At 43.9% G+C, this 19,465-nt stretch overlaps 1 protein-coding gene across 1 annotated transcript in view; it reads right to left on the bottom strand.

The window, feature by feature from the left end:
- Window positions 1-838: 838 nt before the first annotated feature.
- Window positions 839-19,465, bottom strand: part of tlx2 (T cell leukemia homeobox 2) — a 62,603-nt gene continuing 43,976 nt past the window's right edge. The window contains exons 3-4 of the mRNA XM_072254812.1: window positions 18,116-18,353; window positions 839-1,065 (exon numbers count right to left, since the gene is read on the bottom strand). Of these exons, the coding sequence (XP_072110913.1) occupies window positions 846-1,065; window positions 18,116-18,353 (458 nt within the window). The 3' untranslated portion in view covers window positions 839-845. The remainder of the gene's footprint in view (window positions 1,066-18,115; window positions 18,354-19,465) is intronic.

The raw sequence follows: 19,465 nt of genomic DNA, 5'->3' as shown, positions 1-19,465 counted from the left end.
AGGTCACGCTCTCTTCTCGCTGCTGCCATCAGGTAGAAGGTACAAGAGCCTCAGGACTCGCACCACCAGGTTCAAGAAAAGTTACTACCCCTCAACCATCAAGCTCTTGAATAAAAGGGGATAACTGCACTCACTGGCCCCATCATTGAAATGTTCCCACAACCAGTGATCTCACTTTCAAGGACTCTTTATCTCATTATTTCATGTTATTTATTGCTATATATTTATATTTACACTTGCAGTTTGCTGTCTTTTGCACTCTGGTTGATCTTTCACTGATCCTGTTATAGTTACTATTCCATAGATTTGCTGAGTATGCCCACAGGAAAAAGAATCTCAGGGTTGTATATGGTAACATATGTACTTTGATAATAAAATATACGTTCAACTTTGAACACGTGATAAATAAAGCTCATCTTAGGAGGTGGAGTCAGGCTTCAAAGATTAGTTGATCCTATGTATCTCAAAATAAATCTCAAGGCAGTATATGGTGACATATATGTATTTTGATAATAAATTTACTTTGAACTTTATAAGTTGTGACATGGAAACCGAACAGTGGACAAAGTACAAGGCAAGAGGTTAAATGTCTTACTTCTGACTGCATGCTAGCATCGTCAAAATAGCACAAATAAAAGTTTTATCTATTGAATCATATTTTTATTACCTTTTTTTTGCATTGCAATAACCCTTTAGCAAGTACTTTTTTTTTAAATGGTAACATTCGAGTTAACATTGAAAATGAAAAATTCCAGCCAGTAATATACGGTATTGTGCAGTGCGATTTGGTACCAGGAGTTTGAGAGTCTCTGCAGGTGAGCAAGAAAAAAAACCCAGAGGAATTGTCAGACCACAGAAGCCACTGAGGTGACGGAGGTGATTTTGCTGCTGTCATCTGCCCAGGGCTGTAGGTTCTGCAGGGCGTAAAGGGAAGCGTTGTGGGCACAAAGTGGGTCCTGTTGAATGGGCTGAGTCAGCGACTTCTGGAAGGCCTCCTGTTGAAGCTGGATCATCAGTCGGTTTGCCTGTTGCCTCTCAGCTTCCCGTTCCTCGGCTGTTTGCCTCCTGGTTTAACAAAGAAAACACAAAAGGGAAACTTCTTTAGAGGAGCATGGTTACAAATCGCCTTAGGTTTCCCAACCTGGGGCAACCCCTGCCTTAGAACCATTGAGTAATATTGCACAGAAGGCCCTTCAACCCAACTGGACCAAGCTGACCAAGTTGCCTAACTTAGCCGGTCCCATTTATTTGCATTTGGCCCGTATCACTCTAAAACTTTCCCATCCATATACCTGTCTAAATACCTTTTAAATGGCATAAATGTGCCATCACAAAAACCAAATTGCCCTCCATTGACTCTGCTTCTTCTTGGCTTGGGAAAACAGTCTACATAATTTTTCTTTGAATTAAAATTTTTGATTGAGTGGGTTGAAAGAGATAATAAACTAGCCATTATAAGACCATAAGACAATAAGATATAGGAGTAGAAGTAGGCTATTCAGCCCATCGAGTCTGTTCCACCATTCAATCATGGGCTGATCCAATTCCTCCAGTCATCCCCACTCCCCTGCTTTCACCCCATACCCTTTGATGCCCTGGCTAATCAAGAACCTATCTATCTCTGCCTCAAATACACCCAATGACTTGACTTCCACAGCCACTTGTGGCAACAAATTCCACAAATTTACCACCCTCTGACTGAAGTAATTTCTCCGCATCTCAGTTCTAAAAGGACATCCTTCAATCCCGAGGTCGTGCCCTCTTGTCCTAGAATCCCCTACCATGGGAAATAACTTTGCCACATTATGGAACAGCAGAGCGTGCTTGATGGGCTGAATGTCCTAATTCTGCTCATGTGCCTTATGGTCTTATGATATTGCTAGGGTTGAGGACCTGAGTTATAAGGAAAGGCTGAAGAGGTTAGGTCCAGCAACCCACCTAATTAACCCAAGCCTAATTATTAAATATATAACTAAATAGTTATTTATTTATTATTATTATTTTATTTCATTTTCTTCTTCTTCTATATTATGTATGTATTGTACTGCTGTTGCTAAGTTGAGAAATTTCACGTCCCATGCCGGTGATAATAAACCTGATTTTGATTCTGAAATATTTAAATATTTCACCTCAGATTTTTAACCCATGACGTCTAGCCCAACCTGAGGGGAGAATGCATTCATCCTAGCTGTAGGCTTTGTAGTTTTGCATACCCCTATAGGTTCTCCCCTCTTTAAAACAATACAGTATGGCAGACCACAGGCTCTTCAGTCCATGATGTTGTGCAGCCCTTTGTAACCTACTCCAGGATCATCCTAACCCTTCCCTGCCACAGAGCCCTCCATTTCTCTCATCCATGTGCCGATCTAAGCGTCCCTTAAATGCCCCTGTTGCTGATGCATCTGCCCCTACTGTCATTCTCCTGTGCAGCAGGGAATAAAGTCCAAACCTCTTCATCTTTTCCTTTTCAATAAGGCTCTCAGGTCCAGGCAATATCATAAGACCACAAGAAGCAGGAACAGAATTAGGTCATTTGACCCATCAGTTTTCTCCACCATTCCGTCATGGCTGATTTACTATCATCCTCAACCCTATTCTTCTACCTTTTCCCGTAACCTTCGATGCCCTGACTAATCAACAATCTATTGAACTCTGCTTTAAATATATTCAATGACTCGGCCACCACAGCCACCTATGGAAATGGATTCCACAGATTCACCACCCTATGGCTAAAGAAATTCCTCCTCATATCTGTTCTAAAGGGACACTCTCTCAAGTTCAAGTTTATTGATATCTTTCCTGTAGATAGGTGACGAGAACTGTCTGCTGTTTGCAAATTGACACAATACCAACAGCAAATGTCACTGTTGGATTTAATTGTTTAATTCTTAGATTAGACTCTTTCATTGTATTTTCTTTGTATTTTAACAATTAATTTTCTGCTTCTGTTTTACATAATTACACTGGGCGTTGGGGTAGAGATACGTCTCTACCAAAGGAGGGTGTAGGGTGCTTCTTCCCTCCATTAGTCTGCAGGTCACCCTTGGACAAGGTGTAGCACCTGCTTAGCCCCCCCCGATCCGGATCACATGAAGCCATGGGAGCAGGTGGTAGATGGTCCGATGAGCAGCTGGTGCATGTCACAAGTCCTGGTTACATGACCACTGACACCAGGCAGGCAACTGCTGGCAACACACATCAAAGCTGCTGGTGAACGCAGCAGGCCAGGCAGCATCTCTAGGAAGAGGTGCAGTCGATGTTTCAGGCCGAGACCCTTCGTCAGGACTAACTGAAGGAAGAGTGAGTAAGGGATTTGAAAGTTGGAGGGGGAGGGGGAGATCCAAAATGATAGGAGAAGACAGGAGGGGGAGGGATGGAGCCAAGAGCTGGACAGGTGATTGGCAAAAGGGGATACGAGAGGATCATGGGACAGGAGGTCCGGGAAGAAAGACAAGGGGGGGGGAGACCCAGAGGATGGGCAAGAGGTATATTCAGAGGGACAGAGGGAGAAAAAGGAAAGTGAGAGAAAGAATGTGTGCATAAAAATAAGTAACAGATGGGGTACGAGGGGGAGGTGGGGCCTAGCGGAAGTTAGACAAGTCGATGTTCATGCCATCAGGTTGGAGGCTACCCAGACGGAATATAAGGTGTTGTTCCTCCAACCTGAGTGTGGCTTCATCTTTACAGTAGAGGAGGCCGTGGATAGACATGTCAGAATGGGAATGGGATGTGGAATTAAAATGTGTGGCCACTGGGAGATCCTGCTGGAGAGTATTGAAATTGGCTGGGGTCACCCACCTTGTAAAGGCACTGCCCAGCAGAATGCAATGGCAAACTACTTTTGCAGAAAAATTTGCTAAGAACAATCATGGTCTTGGAAAGACCACGATCACCTAAGTCATACGAGGCAACACATGATCATGATAATGACTTACATACAAGTTTCAGTTTATTATGCTTCCTAGTGGCTATAATATGTATATGTAAGTTCAGTGGCTAGAACTTACAGGCTAGATTGGTATAATACTGGAATTATAGTGTAAGTTTCTCTTGGTACTGCGTTATTTGAATACTGGCCATCTCATTGGTTAACTCTTGCCTACAAATTTGAACGGAATTCTCCTTATCTATGTACCATAAAAATAATGCTCTATGCTGAGTGTCATCTTCTCAATCTTAATATCTTTCTGTCTTTCTCTTTAAGCCTTCTGCTACTAATCTCTGCTTCTGATTCCTTTGTTCTGTCAACATTTAATAAAATGATTGTGAAGTAACAAGTTTTGTGCCTCTTTCCCAACATCTGAAAGAACCTTGGATTTAAGCATCAGAATCTAACATCACCCAAGTGCTTTGGATATTGAGAAGAGGGTGAAGTAAAGCAACACATCTGCTCTGGAGGTGCACTCGTTCTGTGAATGAGTTGACTGGTGGAGGTGGAGATACCATCTTCCATTCATGCCTGCATTCTTGTGATCTTATCCTATTCATAATTCCCATGCGTGTGGCATGTTTGGGCGCATGCTGTCCTCTGCTCTCTGGCAGGCAGACTGTCATGGTAATTTGCTGCACAGATTTCAGTAATTGCTGCTTCCTCGCGGAGAGCATCAGGTTCCCGTGTCAGTGACAGGCAATTAGGCGGCGTAATTAGACCTGTATCTCCTCCGACTCCTGGTGAAGTATAGCTGCTAGCATGCTTTCTTTGTGATTCCATCAATGTTCAAAGTTCGAAACTTCAAGCCAGATTAAAGTGGCAGGGCCCAAGAGCAAGAAGTGTTTAGCTGATTTAAGCAGTGAGCCAGATTAAGAAGATTAAAGCATTGAGGCTGTGGGCAAAAGTGAACCAGTGTTCAGCTACCTGAGGCTTTACTCGCCTTAGGCCTGAACTGACTTTGTGGGCTCCATCTGTGCTCTCCTCAGCACTGAACGGGCTCCATGGTTGGAGACAACACTTTCAGGGACTTTTCACTTCATGCTCTGTATATTCTTTATTTGCTTCTTTTACTGCCTGCACAATTTGTTCGTTTTTTTAGTGCATTGGGGGTTTCATGGGCCTTGTTGCATTATTTTTTTCTAGTGGACTCTATTGTGTTTCTTTGTTTTGTGGCTGCCTGTAAGAAGATGAATCTCAAGGTTGTATATGGTAACTCAAAACAATCATTATCATCACCACCCTTACGTGCCATCCCGCATGACATAGGCAATCATGGTCTTTCCATCAATGACCATGATTGTTCTCGGCAAATTTTTCTATAGAAGTGGTTTGCTGTTGCCTTCTTCTGGGGAATGACTTTACAAGACCGGTGACCCCAGCTATTATCAATCCTCTTCAGAGATTGTCTGCCTTGCGTAGATGGTCGCATAGCCAGGACTTGTGATACGCACCAACTGCTCATACGACCATCCACCACCTGTTCTCATGGTTTCATGTGACCCTGAATGGGGGGTGCTAACCAGGTGCTACACCTTGCCCGAGGGTGACCTGCGGGCTAGTAGAGAGAAGAAGCACCTCACCCCTCCTTTGGTAGAGATGTATCTCCACCCCACCACCCATCATTATATACATACTTTAGTACTAATGTACTTTGAACTCCCAAGCTTTCCTCCCACATTAAAAACAACTAGTACTGACAGCAGACAATGACCCAGTAAACTAAATGTGATTTTGGATTTGACAACAGCTGACCACAATATTCCAGCCATGCCATCTTCTCGTGACTACCTAACGGGCAAAGCCTGAAGTCCCAAGTTCAGAAACAACAATTTCCCTTCAACCATTCAGCTCTTGAACAATTTGACAAATCCCTAATCACAACAGTGTAGCAACGTTATGACCACTTTGATCACTCAATAGGCTTTATGCATTTTTTGTTCTTCTTGTGTTTTTTTCTTATTTTTGTTTATGGTATTTTTTGTTGTGAATGGGGTGTATCTGATGCTCTGCTCCTGAGATGCTGCTGTAAGGAAGTTTTCAATCGCACCTGTGCATCTATGTGCTTGTGTAGATGACCACAAACTTGACCTTGATTTTGACTTCAACAGTGAGTCCAACCACTTACCCTCCATGGGCACTGTGTACACTTCCCGCTACCTCAGAAAAACAGGCCCCACCCACCCCAGTCCTTCTGTCTTCTTCCCACTCTCCATTAGGCTGAAGATACGAGAAAAGACCTCCCACTAGGCTCAAGGACAGCTTCTATCCCACTGATATCAAACCTTTGAACGGATCTCTTGAATGGACAAAGATGAAGTCTGAATCTAACTTGTCATGGTCCTGGTACTGTATTTGTCTACCTGCAGCGTGCTTTGACTGTAACTGCAACACCAGCTTCTACATTGTTTTCTTTTTATCACCTTAATACACTGATGGGGTGGTGGGGTGGAGAAACGTCTGTACCAAAGGAGGCGTAAGGCGCTTTTTCCCTCTGCTAGCCTGCAGGTCACCCTTGGGCAAGGTGTAGCACCTGCTTAGCCCCCAGATCAAGGTCACGTGATGCCTTGGGAGCAGGTGGTGGATGGTCGTATATGCACCAGCTGCTCATCACAGGTCCTGGTTATGCCACCACTGAACCAGGCAGACAATCAGACAATTGATAATGGCTGGCATCACACGTCTTGTAGAGACACTGCCCAGAGGAAGGCAATGGCAAATCACTGCTGTATAATTTTTAAAAATTTTATTAAGATACAACACGGCTCTTCTGCCCTTTGAGCTGCGCTGCCCAGCAATCTCCTAATTTAACCCTCGCCTAATCCCAAGACAATTTACAATGGCCAACTAGCCCACCAACCAGTACACCTTTGGATTGTGGGAGGAAACCAGAGCACCTGAGGGAAACCACACAATCATGGGGAAGGACATACCAGCTCCTCACAGGCAGTGGTGGGAATTGAACCCAGGTCGCCAGAACTGTAAAGCGTTGCGCTAATCACTACATTGCCAAGAACAATCGTCGCCTACATCATGACACAGCACATAATGATGATGATGGATGTAGTCACGTATGGAATGATCTGGGTGGACGATATGCAAACTAAAGCTTTTCACTGTATCTTAGTACATGTGCCAATGGTAAATCAAATACAGTGTTCAAAAAATTACACTGTGGAATTAATCCACTGTCATCAATTCGTGAGGCAGAAAGAAATTGAATATTATGAGAGGTATAGATGGGATAAATGCAAGCAGGCTTTTTCCACTGAAGCTGGGTGGGACTGCAACTAGAGGTCATGGGTTAAGGGTGAAAGGTGAAATGCTTAAGGGGAACATGAGGGTGAACTTCTTAACTCAGAGGGTCATCAGAATGTGGAACGGGCTGCCAGCAGAAATGGTGCATGCGAGCTTGATTTCAATGTTTAAGAGAAGTTTGGATAGGTACATAGATGGTAGGTGTATGGAGGGCTATGGTCTGGGTGCAGGTGAATGTGAGTAGGCAGTTTAAATGGTTTTGGCAGGGATAAGATAGGCCAAGAGGTCTGTGTGCCGTATTTTTCTATGACTCTATGACTCCTGCATATACCTCCTCTGGCCCAGTTTTTATTTTTGACCTGTCTACTACCACCTTCCATTTTACTTGGTGTTACCATGGTAACACAACAGTAAAGTTATTTGTAGGAATCCAGAGGTATGTGTCCGAATCTAAATGCCGCTAATTATTCTAATAGGAGCGCAATGTATGTTGTAATGGTGACTGTGAAACTTCTTAACTGTCATTGCTGATTAATATGCTTCAGGGCAAACAATCAGTCATTGTTACTGGTCCTAGGTTAAGGGTGAAAGGTGAAATATGTAAGGGGAACCTGAGGGGCAACTTCTTCACAGAGGGAGGTGCGAGTCTGGAATGAGCTGCCAGTGCAATTAATGGATGTGGGCTTGATTACAGCACTATCTATCTGTGACACCGCTTTCCTTGAATTGAGTACAAGAGTTCGGATGTTGTATAAGGCACTGGTGAGACGGAAGTTGGAGTATTATGTGCCGCTCTGGTCATCTACCTACAGGAAAGATGTCAATAAGATTGAAAGAGTACAGAAAGTAGTTAGAAGGATGTTGTAAATTTTCTCTGTGCTGAGTTATAGGGAAAAATTGAATAGGTTAGGAACTCATTCTCTGAAGCACAGGAGAATGAGTGGGAATTTGATAGAAATATACAAAATTATGAGGGGTATAAAATAGATAGAGTAAATGCAAGCAGGCTTTTTCATTGAGGTGGGGGGGTGACTAGCAGTAGAGCTTAAGGGTGAAAGGTGAAATATTTAAGGGAACATGAAGGGGAACTTCTTCACTCAGAAGGTGGTGAGAGTGTGGGATAAGCTGCCAGCAGAAATTGTAGATGAGGGTTTGCTTTCGACATTTAAGAGAAGTTTGAGTGAGTAGATGGATGGGAGGGGTGTGGAGGGGTATGGAGGACTATGGGTACAGGTCCATGGGATGAGCAGGGTAGATGGCATGGACTAGATGGACCAAAGGGCAAGCTCCTCTGCAGTAGTGCTGTGAGTCTATGACACTATGATATATTGTCTGCCTCATATTCAGAACCAGTAACGAGCTGTGTGGGTCCTAATGCCCTTCCCTTGGACAACATCGGTGGCGTGGAGAGGGGAGACTTGCAGCATGGGCAACTGCTGGTCTTCCATACAACCTTGCCCAGGCCTGCACCCTGGAAACCTTCCAAGGCGCAAATCCATGGTCTCATGAGACAACTGATGCCTATATACATATATTCAGAATCATGACTGAACTTACACTTTTACTTCACCTGCATTTATTATTCCGCCTTTCCCGATTCCTGAGTATCCTAATATTGGCCATTTACTTTCTTCAAAATACTTAATAAATGAGCCTGCACAGACTCTGAGGTAGAAGATCCATGGTCCTTTAAGTGCAAAATGCTCTCTCCAGACCTTTATGACTGAGCCCTTTTCCTCAGACTGCATTCCTTGGTTCTAGACTCCCCTGTGGTGGAAAATGGCTTCTTAACGGCAATGAAGTTCCTTAAAAATTTATAGATGGCAAGTGAATCAATATTCATTCTTCTAAACTCTGTAGATGCAGTCTGTTCAATACCTCCTCAGAGGACAATCCCATGATCCAAGAAATCAATTTAATGCCATCTCTCTCAGGCAAATATGTTGAGATAAGAGTTAAGAGAGATACAAAATTTACAAGGGTCATGAACACGGTAGAAAGTAAAAAAAAACTTTCTTTATAGCAGAGGTTATGGGGTGGCACGGTAGTATAGCGGTTAGGGGAACACTATCACAGCATCAACAACCCGGGTTCAATTCCCACCACTGACTATAAGGAGCTTGTATGTTCTCCCCGTGACTGCGAGGGTTTCCTCTGGGTGCTCCAGTTTCCTCCCTCATTCCAAAGACGTAAATTACCTGGTCAGATGGGTGTAATTGGTCAGCACAGGCTCATTAGGCTGGAAAGCTGTATCTCTAAATAAGTAAACTATAAATAAATAAACAATAAAAGATGTCAAAAACTAGACAACATTGTTTGCATGTTATCCATGCAGATCATTCAATGTATCAGCTGTATATCCTGCCCCACACATGGCTAATACGAAGGAGTATAATTTTAAGGTGATTGGAGGAAAGTATAGGGGGGATGTCAGAGGTAGGGTTTTTATACAGAGAGTGGTGCAACATCCTGCCAGGGGCACTGGTAGAGGCAGATAAATTAAGGCCATTTAAGAAACTCTTCGATAAGCACATAGGTAGTAGAAAAATAGAGGTCTATGTGGAGGGAAGGATTAGATTGATCTTAGAGTAGGTTAAAAGTTTAACCAAAGGGCTTGTACTGTGTTGTACAGTTCTATGTTGTACATTCTAGTTCATTCATTCATTATGTGCTGTGTTACATAATGTGGGCGGTCATAGACTTTCCATGACCATGATTGTTCTTGGCAAATTTTTCATCAGAAGCGGTTTGCCATTGCCTTTTTCTGGGCAGTATCTTTACAAGACAGATGACCCCAGCCATTATCAATACTCTTCATGATCGTCTGCCTGATGTCAGTGGTCGCATAACCAGGATTTGTGACATGCACCAGCTGCTCATATGACCATCTACCACCTGCTCCCATGGCTTCACGTGACCATGCAGAATAAAAGTGTTGCAGTTACAGAGAAAGTGTGGTGCAGTAGTGATGTGGTAGATGGAGACACAGTTTGCCATTAATGTACAAGAGACTTATAACAGTGGCATAGAAGCTGTCCTTGAGCCTGGTGCTACATGGTCTCAAGCTCTTGTACCTTCTGTCCAATGGGAGGGGGGAGGAGAGAATGATGGGGTGGAGAGGTCTTTGATTATTTTGCCTGTTTTCCTGAGGCAGTGAGCAGTGTGGACAGAGGGCAGGCTGGTTTGGGCAGTATCCTGGGCTGTGTGGACAACTTCCTGCGATTTCTAATGTTCTTGGAAAGCGTATTTGTCATATAAAACCATGATCCATCTGGAAAAGGTGATTTCTGTGGTCCATCTGTAAAATATTGATGAAGGTCAAAGGGCACGTGCTAAATTTACTTAGCCTTCTGGGGAAGTAGAGGTTCTCTCTCTCCCCCTTTTGCTCTCTCCCTCTCTCTCACACTGTCTCCCTCTCCCTCACTCTCCCCCTTTCTCTCACTCTCTCTCCCTCTTTCACTCCTCTCTCCTTTCTCTCTCACTCACTTTCTTCCTCTATCCCCCTCCCTCCCCATCTCTCTCTCCCTCTCACTTTCTCTCTTTCACTATCGCCTTCTCTCTCTCCTCCTCTCTTTCTTCCTCTCTCTTTTGCTTTCTCACTCTCTCCCTCTGTCCTTCTCTCCCCTTTCTCCTCTATCCTCACTTTCTAGTTCTCATCAGCTCCAAGCTCTAAGCCAGCGCATTCACCATTCACATTAGTCAGACTTTCTTAGCCTGCGGCCTACGACACACCCTTCCTTTATTCTCACCACCACTTCCCACTTTCCCACAACATGAAATGTGTCCGTTTTCAAAACTATCCCAGACAGTTTTCCAACATTTTCTACTTCTGATGGATATGACACAAAATACTGCCTGCATAGATGCTGCCTGACCTGGTGAGTGTTGAGGTCTTGCTTTCTTTATCTGTGGTTTTTTTTCCCTTTTCAATTTCCCACCCATTTACCTCAGTTTCTGATGGTTAAAATAACTCTTCTTAATAGCTTCTTTCTCCTCAGGGCTGGGTGTTTCCAGCATTTCAAGTTTCTATACAATAAAAAAACAACAAACTGCTGGAGAAACTCAGCAGGTCAGACAACATCTGAAGAAGTGAAGAATTGGTCAACGTTTTGGAATGAGACTCTTCATTAGACTGGATTTCCTGTCTTTATTTCTGATTTCAGGTCTCTCTTGTTGGAAACCACTTTTTAAAATATGACTTTTTATAATATTTGTACTTTTTAACAAACTCGTGTATTTTTCACAGTATGTGGTGGTTCATCCCCACTCACTGGCAGAAAGCAATATAGCAGCTAAACTAATGGTTTATCACCATTCCCATTTTTCATCAGCTACGTATCAGCACATTACCCATAAAATGTAATTGTTTTAATATGTAGCCTATTAACTAGTTTATTCCCATCCAAAGACTTTCTTATCTTAATCATAAAAGTAATGTATTTTTCAGAGATGCCATCTTTTATTCTTTTGCTATCTTTGCGTCATTTTTTCGCCATTCATTTATCTCTTAGCTTCATTTCTTAGCTCTTTATTTAGTTTGATTCGTATTTTAATGTTTGTTAGATTTAAGGCTGCTCATCAATCCTGACTCCTGGAAGAACGCCGAGGATCAGAAAATAGAGAGCCAACACAATTAGAATCAGAAGCCGGTTTATAGGGTGGAGGCTGAAAGAGCATGACCTGGATGGGGGGAGGGCCCTTATGATGGGTGCTTCTTTCCTGTGACTGCACTCTGTGTAGAAATACTCAATGGTGGGGAGGGCTTTACCCATGATGGACTGGGCTGTATCCATTCTCTTTTGTAGGGCTTGCCATTCAAGGGCCTTGGTATTTCTATACCAGGCTGTGACGCAGCCAGTGAATTTACTCTCCACTACACGTCTATAGAAGTTTATCAGAGTTTTGAGGTGTCCCTCCATTGGTGCTGTCTGACCTGCTAAGTCCCACCTGCATCTCCAATGATGCTAGGGATAAAAACACAGCTCTTTAATATCTCCTATCCATTCTACCATTCCGGAACAGAGAGTGGGAATAAAGGGATCCTATTATGGCTGGCTGCCGGTTACCGGTGGAGGTCCACAGGGGTTGGTGTTGGGACCGCTGCTTTTTACGATGTATGTCAATGATTTGGACTATGAGATTAATGGATTTGTGGCTAAATTTGCTGATGATACAAAGATAGGTGGAGGAGCACGTAGTGTTGAGTAAACAGAAGGCCTGCAGACTAAGATAGTTTAGGGGAATGGGCAAAGAAGTGGCAAATGAAATACAATGTTGGAAAGTGTATGGTCGTGCACTTTGGTGGAAGAAATAAATGGGCAGACAGTTACTTAAATGGGGAGAGAATTCAAAATGCAGAGATGCAAAGGGACTTGGGAGTCCTTGTACAAGACACCCTAAAGGGATTGAGTCGGTGGTGAAGAAGGCGAATGCAATGTTGGCATTCATTTCTATAGGTATAGAATATAAGATCAGGGATGTGATGTTGTGACTCTATAAGGCACTTGTGAGACCATACTTGAGTATCGTGTGCAGTTTGGGCTCCTTATTTTGGAAAGGATATACTGACATTGGAGAGGGTTCAGAGAAGATTCACGAGAATGATTCCAGGAATGAAAGGGTTACCGTATGAGGAATGTTTGGCAGCTCTAAGGCTGTATTCCCCGGAGTTCAGCAGAATGAGGGGGGATCTCTTAGAAACATTCCAAATGTTAAAAGGCCTGAACAGATTAGATATGGCAAAGTTATTTCCCATGGTAGGGGAGTCTAGGACAAAAAAACATGACTTCAAAATTGAAGGACGTCCATTTAGAACAGAGATGCGGAGAAATTACTTTAGTCAGAGGGTGATAAATCTGTGGAATTTGCTGCCAGGAGTGGCTGCGGAGGCAAAGTCATTGGGGGTATTTAAGGCAGAGATATATAGGTTCTTGATTAGCCAGGGCATCAAAGGATATGGGGAGAAGGCAGGGGAGTGGGGATGACTGGAAGAATTGAATCAGCCCATGATTGAATGGCAGAACAGACTCGATGGGCCAAATGGCATTCTTCTGCTCCTATGTCTTATGGTCTTACCTTAAGATTATTTATTGTTTATTTACTTTTATTTAGAGATACAGCACAGAACACACCCATCCAGCCCAAACAGTCACACCGTCCCTCATCGTGGGACAATTTACAATGACCAATTAACCTACTAACCTGTGCGTCTTTGAAATGCGGGAGAAAACCGGAGCATCCGGAGGAAACCCACATGGTCACGGTGTGTTGCCCTTAAGGCATTTACTTGACTTTGTTGGGTCTACGCTTTAAATGATTTGTTTGTAACTATTTGCTAGTTAAAGGTTGATAATTACGTTACAGTATAACAAAGGTAAATTCATTTTCTATGGTATATCGTGGCATGTGATGACGTCACGTCCGGTTTCGCCGCGTTTGATGTGTAACTTCCGGTTCAGGAAGGTGTAAAGGTGGGTGCCATGCATATAAGTTCCTATGAAAGTATTTGAAGTAAAAATATTAACGCGGTTTCTGTTAAGGAAGCGGCAGTTTGGATGGCGTGCGTGTCGGCTTTTCAATTTCAAACGCGGGGTGGGCTCAGGCCCAGTGGCGGTTTGACGGGACCCCCCTTGCCCGCTACTCAGGGCGGCTGGAGACACTCGCTAACAGAAGAGAGTGCGCGTGGTCTCCAGAATGAAACAAACGCTGTATATATTTATATTTTTTTATCAATAGTTTTCACCATACGATGTTAATGTGGAAGAGTGAACAGTAAATGGTTAACCTTACTACGACTCTGTCTTCATTGGCTCCGGTTTAGCTTGGTGTTTAGTCAGAGTTTCAACACACTGCACGAGAACACTACACACAGGGAGAACATACAAACTCCTTATGGACGGTGCCAGAATTGAACTCCAAATTCCAGAACACCCTGAGCTGTAATAGCGTCACACTAACTGCAGCACCATTGTAGCTGTCTTAGTTTGATAAATCTACTGATTTAGAAACAGAAGGTGACCTTCTAACCCATTGCTTCATGCCTGCTTCCAAAAGAAAAATTCCACAAATCCACTCCCGTCACTGTCGTAGCTCTGTGGTTTATTCTCTTTCACACTTGGCTGTAAACTCCCCTTTGTTTCTTTTGCCACTCCCCTAACCCAGGCGTAACCCCATATAAGATCATAAGGCATAGGACCAGAATTAGGCTATTCAGCCCATCTCTCTATTAACTCTTACCAACCCTCCACACTGCCCCACAAAGATGAACTCTTTATCTCTCACTCTACCTTGTCATAGCCATAAAACATATCATCATTAGATAAAGGAGCAGAATTAGGCCATTCAGCCCTTCAACACCATTCTATCATGGCTGAGTTATTTCCCTCTCAATTCCATTCTTCTCCCTGTAACCTTTGACACTCTTACTGATCAAGAACCTATCAACTTCTGCTTTGACTTGGCCTCCATAGTTGTCTGTGGCAATAAATTCCATAGATTCACCATACTCTGGCTAAAGAAATGCCTCCTCGCCGAAGAGGGGTAGTATTGATGGGTGAAAGGATTGGCATGGATGTGTTGGACTAAATGGCCCAATTCTCTATGACTGTGACTCCATAAGACTCCAAGACCAGAAGACTTAGGAAAATCCCAGAAAATGTGGAGATTGCAGATGCTGGAAGCTGGGGCCTCTACTACATATATTGGCATGGTAACGTCGTGGTTAACATAAAGCTTTAAGGCATAGCGATCACAATCGTGGTTCCATCCCCACCACTCTCGGTATGGAGTTTGTACGTTCTCCCTATGTCTGCATAGATTTTCTCCTGGTGCTACGGTTTCCTCCCACATTCCAAATACCTGTGGCCTAGTAAATTGTTATCGCAACGTGTGCTGGCAATATTGGAACCCAAGTGCAGAGGAAAGGTAGACTCCAATGTAGAGATGATGATGAGAGTTTATTCATAATAATCTAAAAGGACATCGGTGGCTCGGTCAAGCAACATTGCCAAAAGTAAGACATGAGGAAATCTGCAGATGCTGGAAATTCAGGCAATACACACAAAAAATGCTGGTGAACGCAGCAGGCCAGGCAGCATCTCTAGGAAGAGGTACAGTCGACGTTTCGGGCCGGGACCCTTCGTCAGGACTAACTGAAAGAAGAGATAGTAAGAGATTTGAAAGTGGGATGGAGAGGGGGAGATCCGAAATGATAGGAGAAGACAGGAGGGGAGGGGTGGATCTAAAAGCTGGAAAGTTGATTGGCAAAAGGGATACCAGACTGGAGAAGGGAGAGGATCATGGGACAGAAAGCCTGGGGAGAAGGAGAAGCGGGGAGGGGAGTCCGGAGGGTGGAGAGTAGGCAAGGGGTTATAGTGAAAGGGACAGAGGGAGAAAAAAGAGAGAGAGAACAAAAAGGGGGAGAAAAAGAACATTCTCAAAACTAGGATCCTGTGATTGCCGCTAAGCAGGCATCCACTCAAATAATACAAGTACACAAAATAAACTTAACAAGGCTAAACATTACAAAGAACAAGTCACCAGAGAAAAACACAAGGAACTCAAAATGATTAATGACTCTCGTTAAACAACAATTAACCAATTAAGGTGCTCTAAAATCCTCAGAACCCTACGCTCTCCAGCACAGGCCCAAAGAGCTCATTGCAGTTGCGGGCATGATATGTTGGCACCAGAAGTGTGGCGACTCTAGTGAGCTGCCCTCAGCACAATCGTTGGACTGTGGTAGTCAATGACACAAACGATGCATTTTACTGTATCTTTCAACATTTCAATGTACAACTGACTAATAAAGCTAATCTTTATCTAAATCTCTTCAGGATGTGAGAAGAAACCAGAGTACTTGGAGGATCCCCTCGCAATAACAGAGAGAATGTGAGAACCCCACACAGTATTGAACCAGGAGCAATAAGGGGTCAGCTCCCTTTCCTGCAACACTCTCCACCTGTCTCTTCAAATATCCATTAATATATTCAGTCAAGGTAAATACATTGATCTCACATTCAAAATTCAGAACTAAACATGAACCAGTTGTCATTTGCAGAATCTAACTATAGGTATTGTTGGCTCATAGATTCATAGGGTTATATAGGATGGAAAAAGGACCTTCAGCCCAACTCGTCCATGTGGACAAAGATGTCTATCTATGCTAATCCTATTTGCTTGTGTTTAGTCCCTATCCCTCTAAACCTGTCCTTGCCATGAACAAATCTCTTTTAAATTGCTCCTGCCTCTACCAATTTATCTGCAGTTCAGTCCATATACCCACTACAGTCGGTGTGAAACAATTTCCCCTTAGATCCCCTCTCAACTTCAATTCGCAAATTTTTACAGATGTGCCATGGAGAGCATTCTGACTGGTTGCATCACCGTCTAGTATGGAGGCACCACTGCACAGTATTGGGAAAAGCTGTGGAAATTTGTAAACTCTGCCAGTTCCATCACGGGCACTAGCCTCCCCAGAATCCAGGACATCTTCAAATGATGATGCCCGAAAGAGGCGGCATCCATCACCAAGGGCCTCCATTACCCAGAACATGTCCTCTTCTCATTGCTAACTCCAGGGAGGAGGTTCAGGAGCCTGAAGTTACACACTCAATGTTTCATGAACAGCTCCTTCCCTTCTGCCATCAAATTTCTGAATGGACGTTGAACCCATGAACACTACCTCACTCACTCACACACACACAGACACACACACACACACACACACACACACACACACACACACACACACACACAAGGAAATCTGCAGATGCTGGAAATTCAAGCAACACACATCAAAGTTGCTGGTGAACGCAGCAGGCCAGGCAGCATCTCTAGGAAGAAGTGCAGTTGACGTTTCGGGCCGAGACCCTTCGTCAGGACTAACTGAAGGAAGAGCTAGTAAGAGATTTGAAAGTGGGAGGGGGAGGGGGAGATCCAAAATGATAGGAGAAGACAGGAGTGGGGGGGATGGAGCCAAGAGCTGGACAGGTGATTGGCAAAAGGGATATGGGAGGATCATGGGACAGGAGGCCTAGGGAGAAAGGAAAGGGGGAAGGGGGGAAAAACCCAGAGAATGGACAGGGGGTATAGTGAGTGGGACAGAGGGAGAAAAAGGAGAGAGAGAAAAAGAATGTGTGTAACTACACTCTGTCCACCAGAGAAATCAGGATCTCCCAGTGGCCACACATTTTAATTCCACATCCCATTCCCATTCTGATATGTCTATCCACGGCCTCCTCTACTGTAAAGATGAAGCCACACTCAGGTTGGAGGAACAACACCTTATATTCCGTCTGGGTAGCCTCCAACCTGACGGCATGAACATTGACTTCTCAAACTTCCGCTAATGCCCCACCTCCCCCTCGTACCCCATCCGTTATTTATTTATATACATACACACTTAAAATGTGAGAGGGAGTAATTTCAAAGGGGATATGAAAAGCAAGTTTTTATTCACACAGAGAACAGTGGGTGCCTGGAATGTGTTGCTGGGCCGATGGTAGAGGCAGATACATACATTAGGGATTTTTAAGAAATGCTTAGATAGGCACATAGGTCTGAGGAAAATGGAAGGATATGGACATTGTGTAGGCAGAAGAGATCAGTTTAGTTGACCAGTTGTTTGGTGTGACACAACAGTGTGGGCTGAAGGGCCTGTCCCTGTATTGTACTGGTGAATGTTCTATGGTCTAAGTTATACTCAGTGATGAAGTACAGCGCGCCAATTGCCTTCTTCACCCCTCTGTCTACGTGAATCTGAAATACTCAGACTGTAATCTTAAGACTGCCCTCCTGTGTTCCAGCTTCTGTAGCCTGAGAAAACAGTCCCTCTTTAGAACTCTCAATTCTTTGACAAAATGCATCATAAATGGTACAATGGGCTTGAGGGGCCTCATGGCCACCTCGTGGTCCCTGTAGTGCCGTTACCTCCACTTGGTTCTTCTGTTCTGAAACCAGGTCTTGACCTGGGCATCGGTCATCTTGAGAGCCTTAGCCAGTGTTGCCCTTTCAGCCGAGGCCAGGTATTTCTGTCGATGGAAGCGTTTCTCCAGCTCGCAGATCTGTAGGCGGCTGAACGAGGTCCTGGGCTTCTTCCGCTTTGGAGGTGTGCGGTTCTGGTAGGGGTGTCCGATCCTCCTGGCCGTGGTGAAGGGAGACAGGGCAGCTAGTGGGATCAGAGGGGAGAAGTCATTGGAATGAGAAGGACAACAAGACCATCACAAACTATAAACAGCTACTAGTACTGGACCAACTGGATGAGAGCAGGATGCTCCCAGTGGTTGGGAGGTCCAAGATCAGGGACCTCCACTGAATGATGAGGACTAAATTGCTTAGGATTTGAGGTGAGCAGAATACTTGGCAACTGAAATCAGCTGAAACCTTACCATTGAATATGAAGATCTGTCCTGGGCCCAACATTAATGTTTTTACAAAGAAGCTACAACAGCAGCCATATTTCATTCAGAATTTGAGGAGAATGGGTGCATCACCAAAGATATTCACAAATTTCTACAGATGTACTGTGGAGAGCATCCTAACTGGCTAATCGCCATCTGGTATGGAGGGGAGGATCAGTAAAAGCTGCAGAAATTTCTAAACTCAGTCTGCTCCAAAATGGGCACTAGCATCCCCAGCATCGAAGACACCATCAAAAGGTAATGCATCAAAAAGGTGGCATCCATCATTAAGGACCTCCATCACCCAGGACACGCCATCTTCTCATTGCTACCATCTTATATATAAAATAAATAAATAAACACGCATTTCTTAATGTAATAGTTGCTTTTTTATGCATTGCACTGTACTGCTGCTGCAAAACAACAAATTTCATGACATATTTTAGTGATATTAAACCGAATTCCTAAGTCTGATCACTGGCACTGGTAAAGCGATTACATCATTAACAATTGCTCTCCCATGCCACCCCATTACTCTGAATCAAATTCAATTATTTTTAAAGGGGTTTCTTAGGGTACTTATGATATTTTCATAATACTCAGTACAGTGTTTAGAACATGTAGATCAAACTGAAAAATTGGCATCTGTACCTAGGATACACTCCAGACCCTGTGACGGTCGGCAGTCCGGGATATACAGTATCCAGTAGAACTGCGGACACTGGACACCACCCTCTCCAGGGAGATTCAGGTGCTCTGAGTGAGTGAGACGTAGGGAAGTGGGTAGTGGGCTTTATTCTGTGTCTAACTTGTGCTTTTCCTGGTCTGTCTTGGAGGCCTATCCTGGGGTTGTAGGACAGTTCCTGTGGGAGGGTGGGTG

This window comes from Mobula birostris, chromosome 4, assembly GCF_030028105.1.
Source record: "Mobula birostris isolate sMobBir1 chromosome 4, sMobBir1.hap1, whole genome shotgun sequence".
NCBI classification, from domain to species: domain Eukaryota; kingdom Metazoa; phylum Chordata; class Chondrichthyes; order Myliobatiformes; family Myliobatidae; genus Mobula; species Mobula birostris.
Note: the sequence above shows the minus strand (reverse complement) of the source record. Positions and strands in the feature narration are given on the sequence as shown.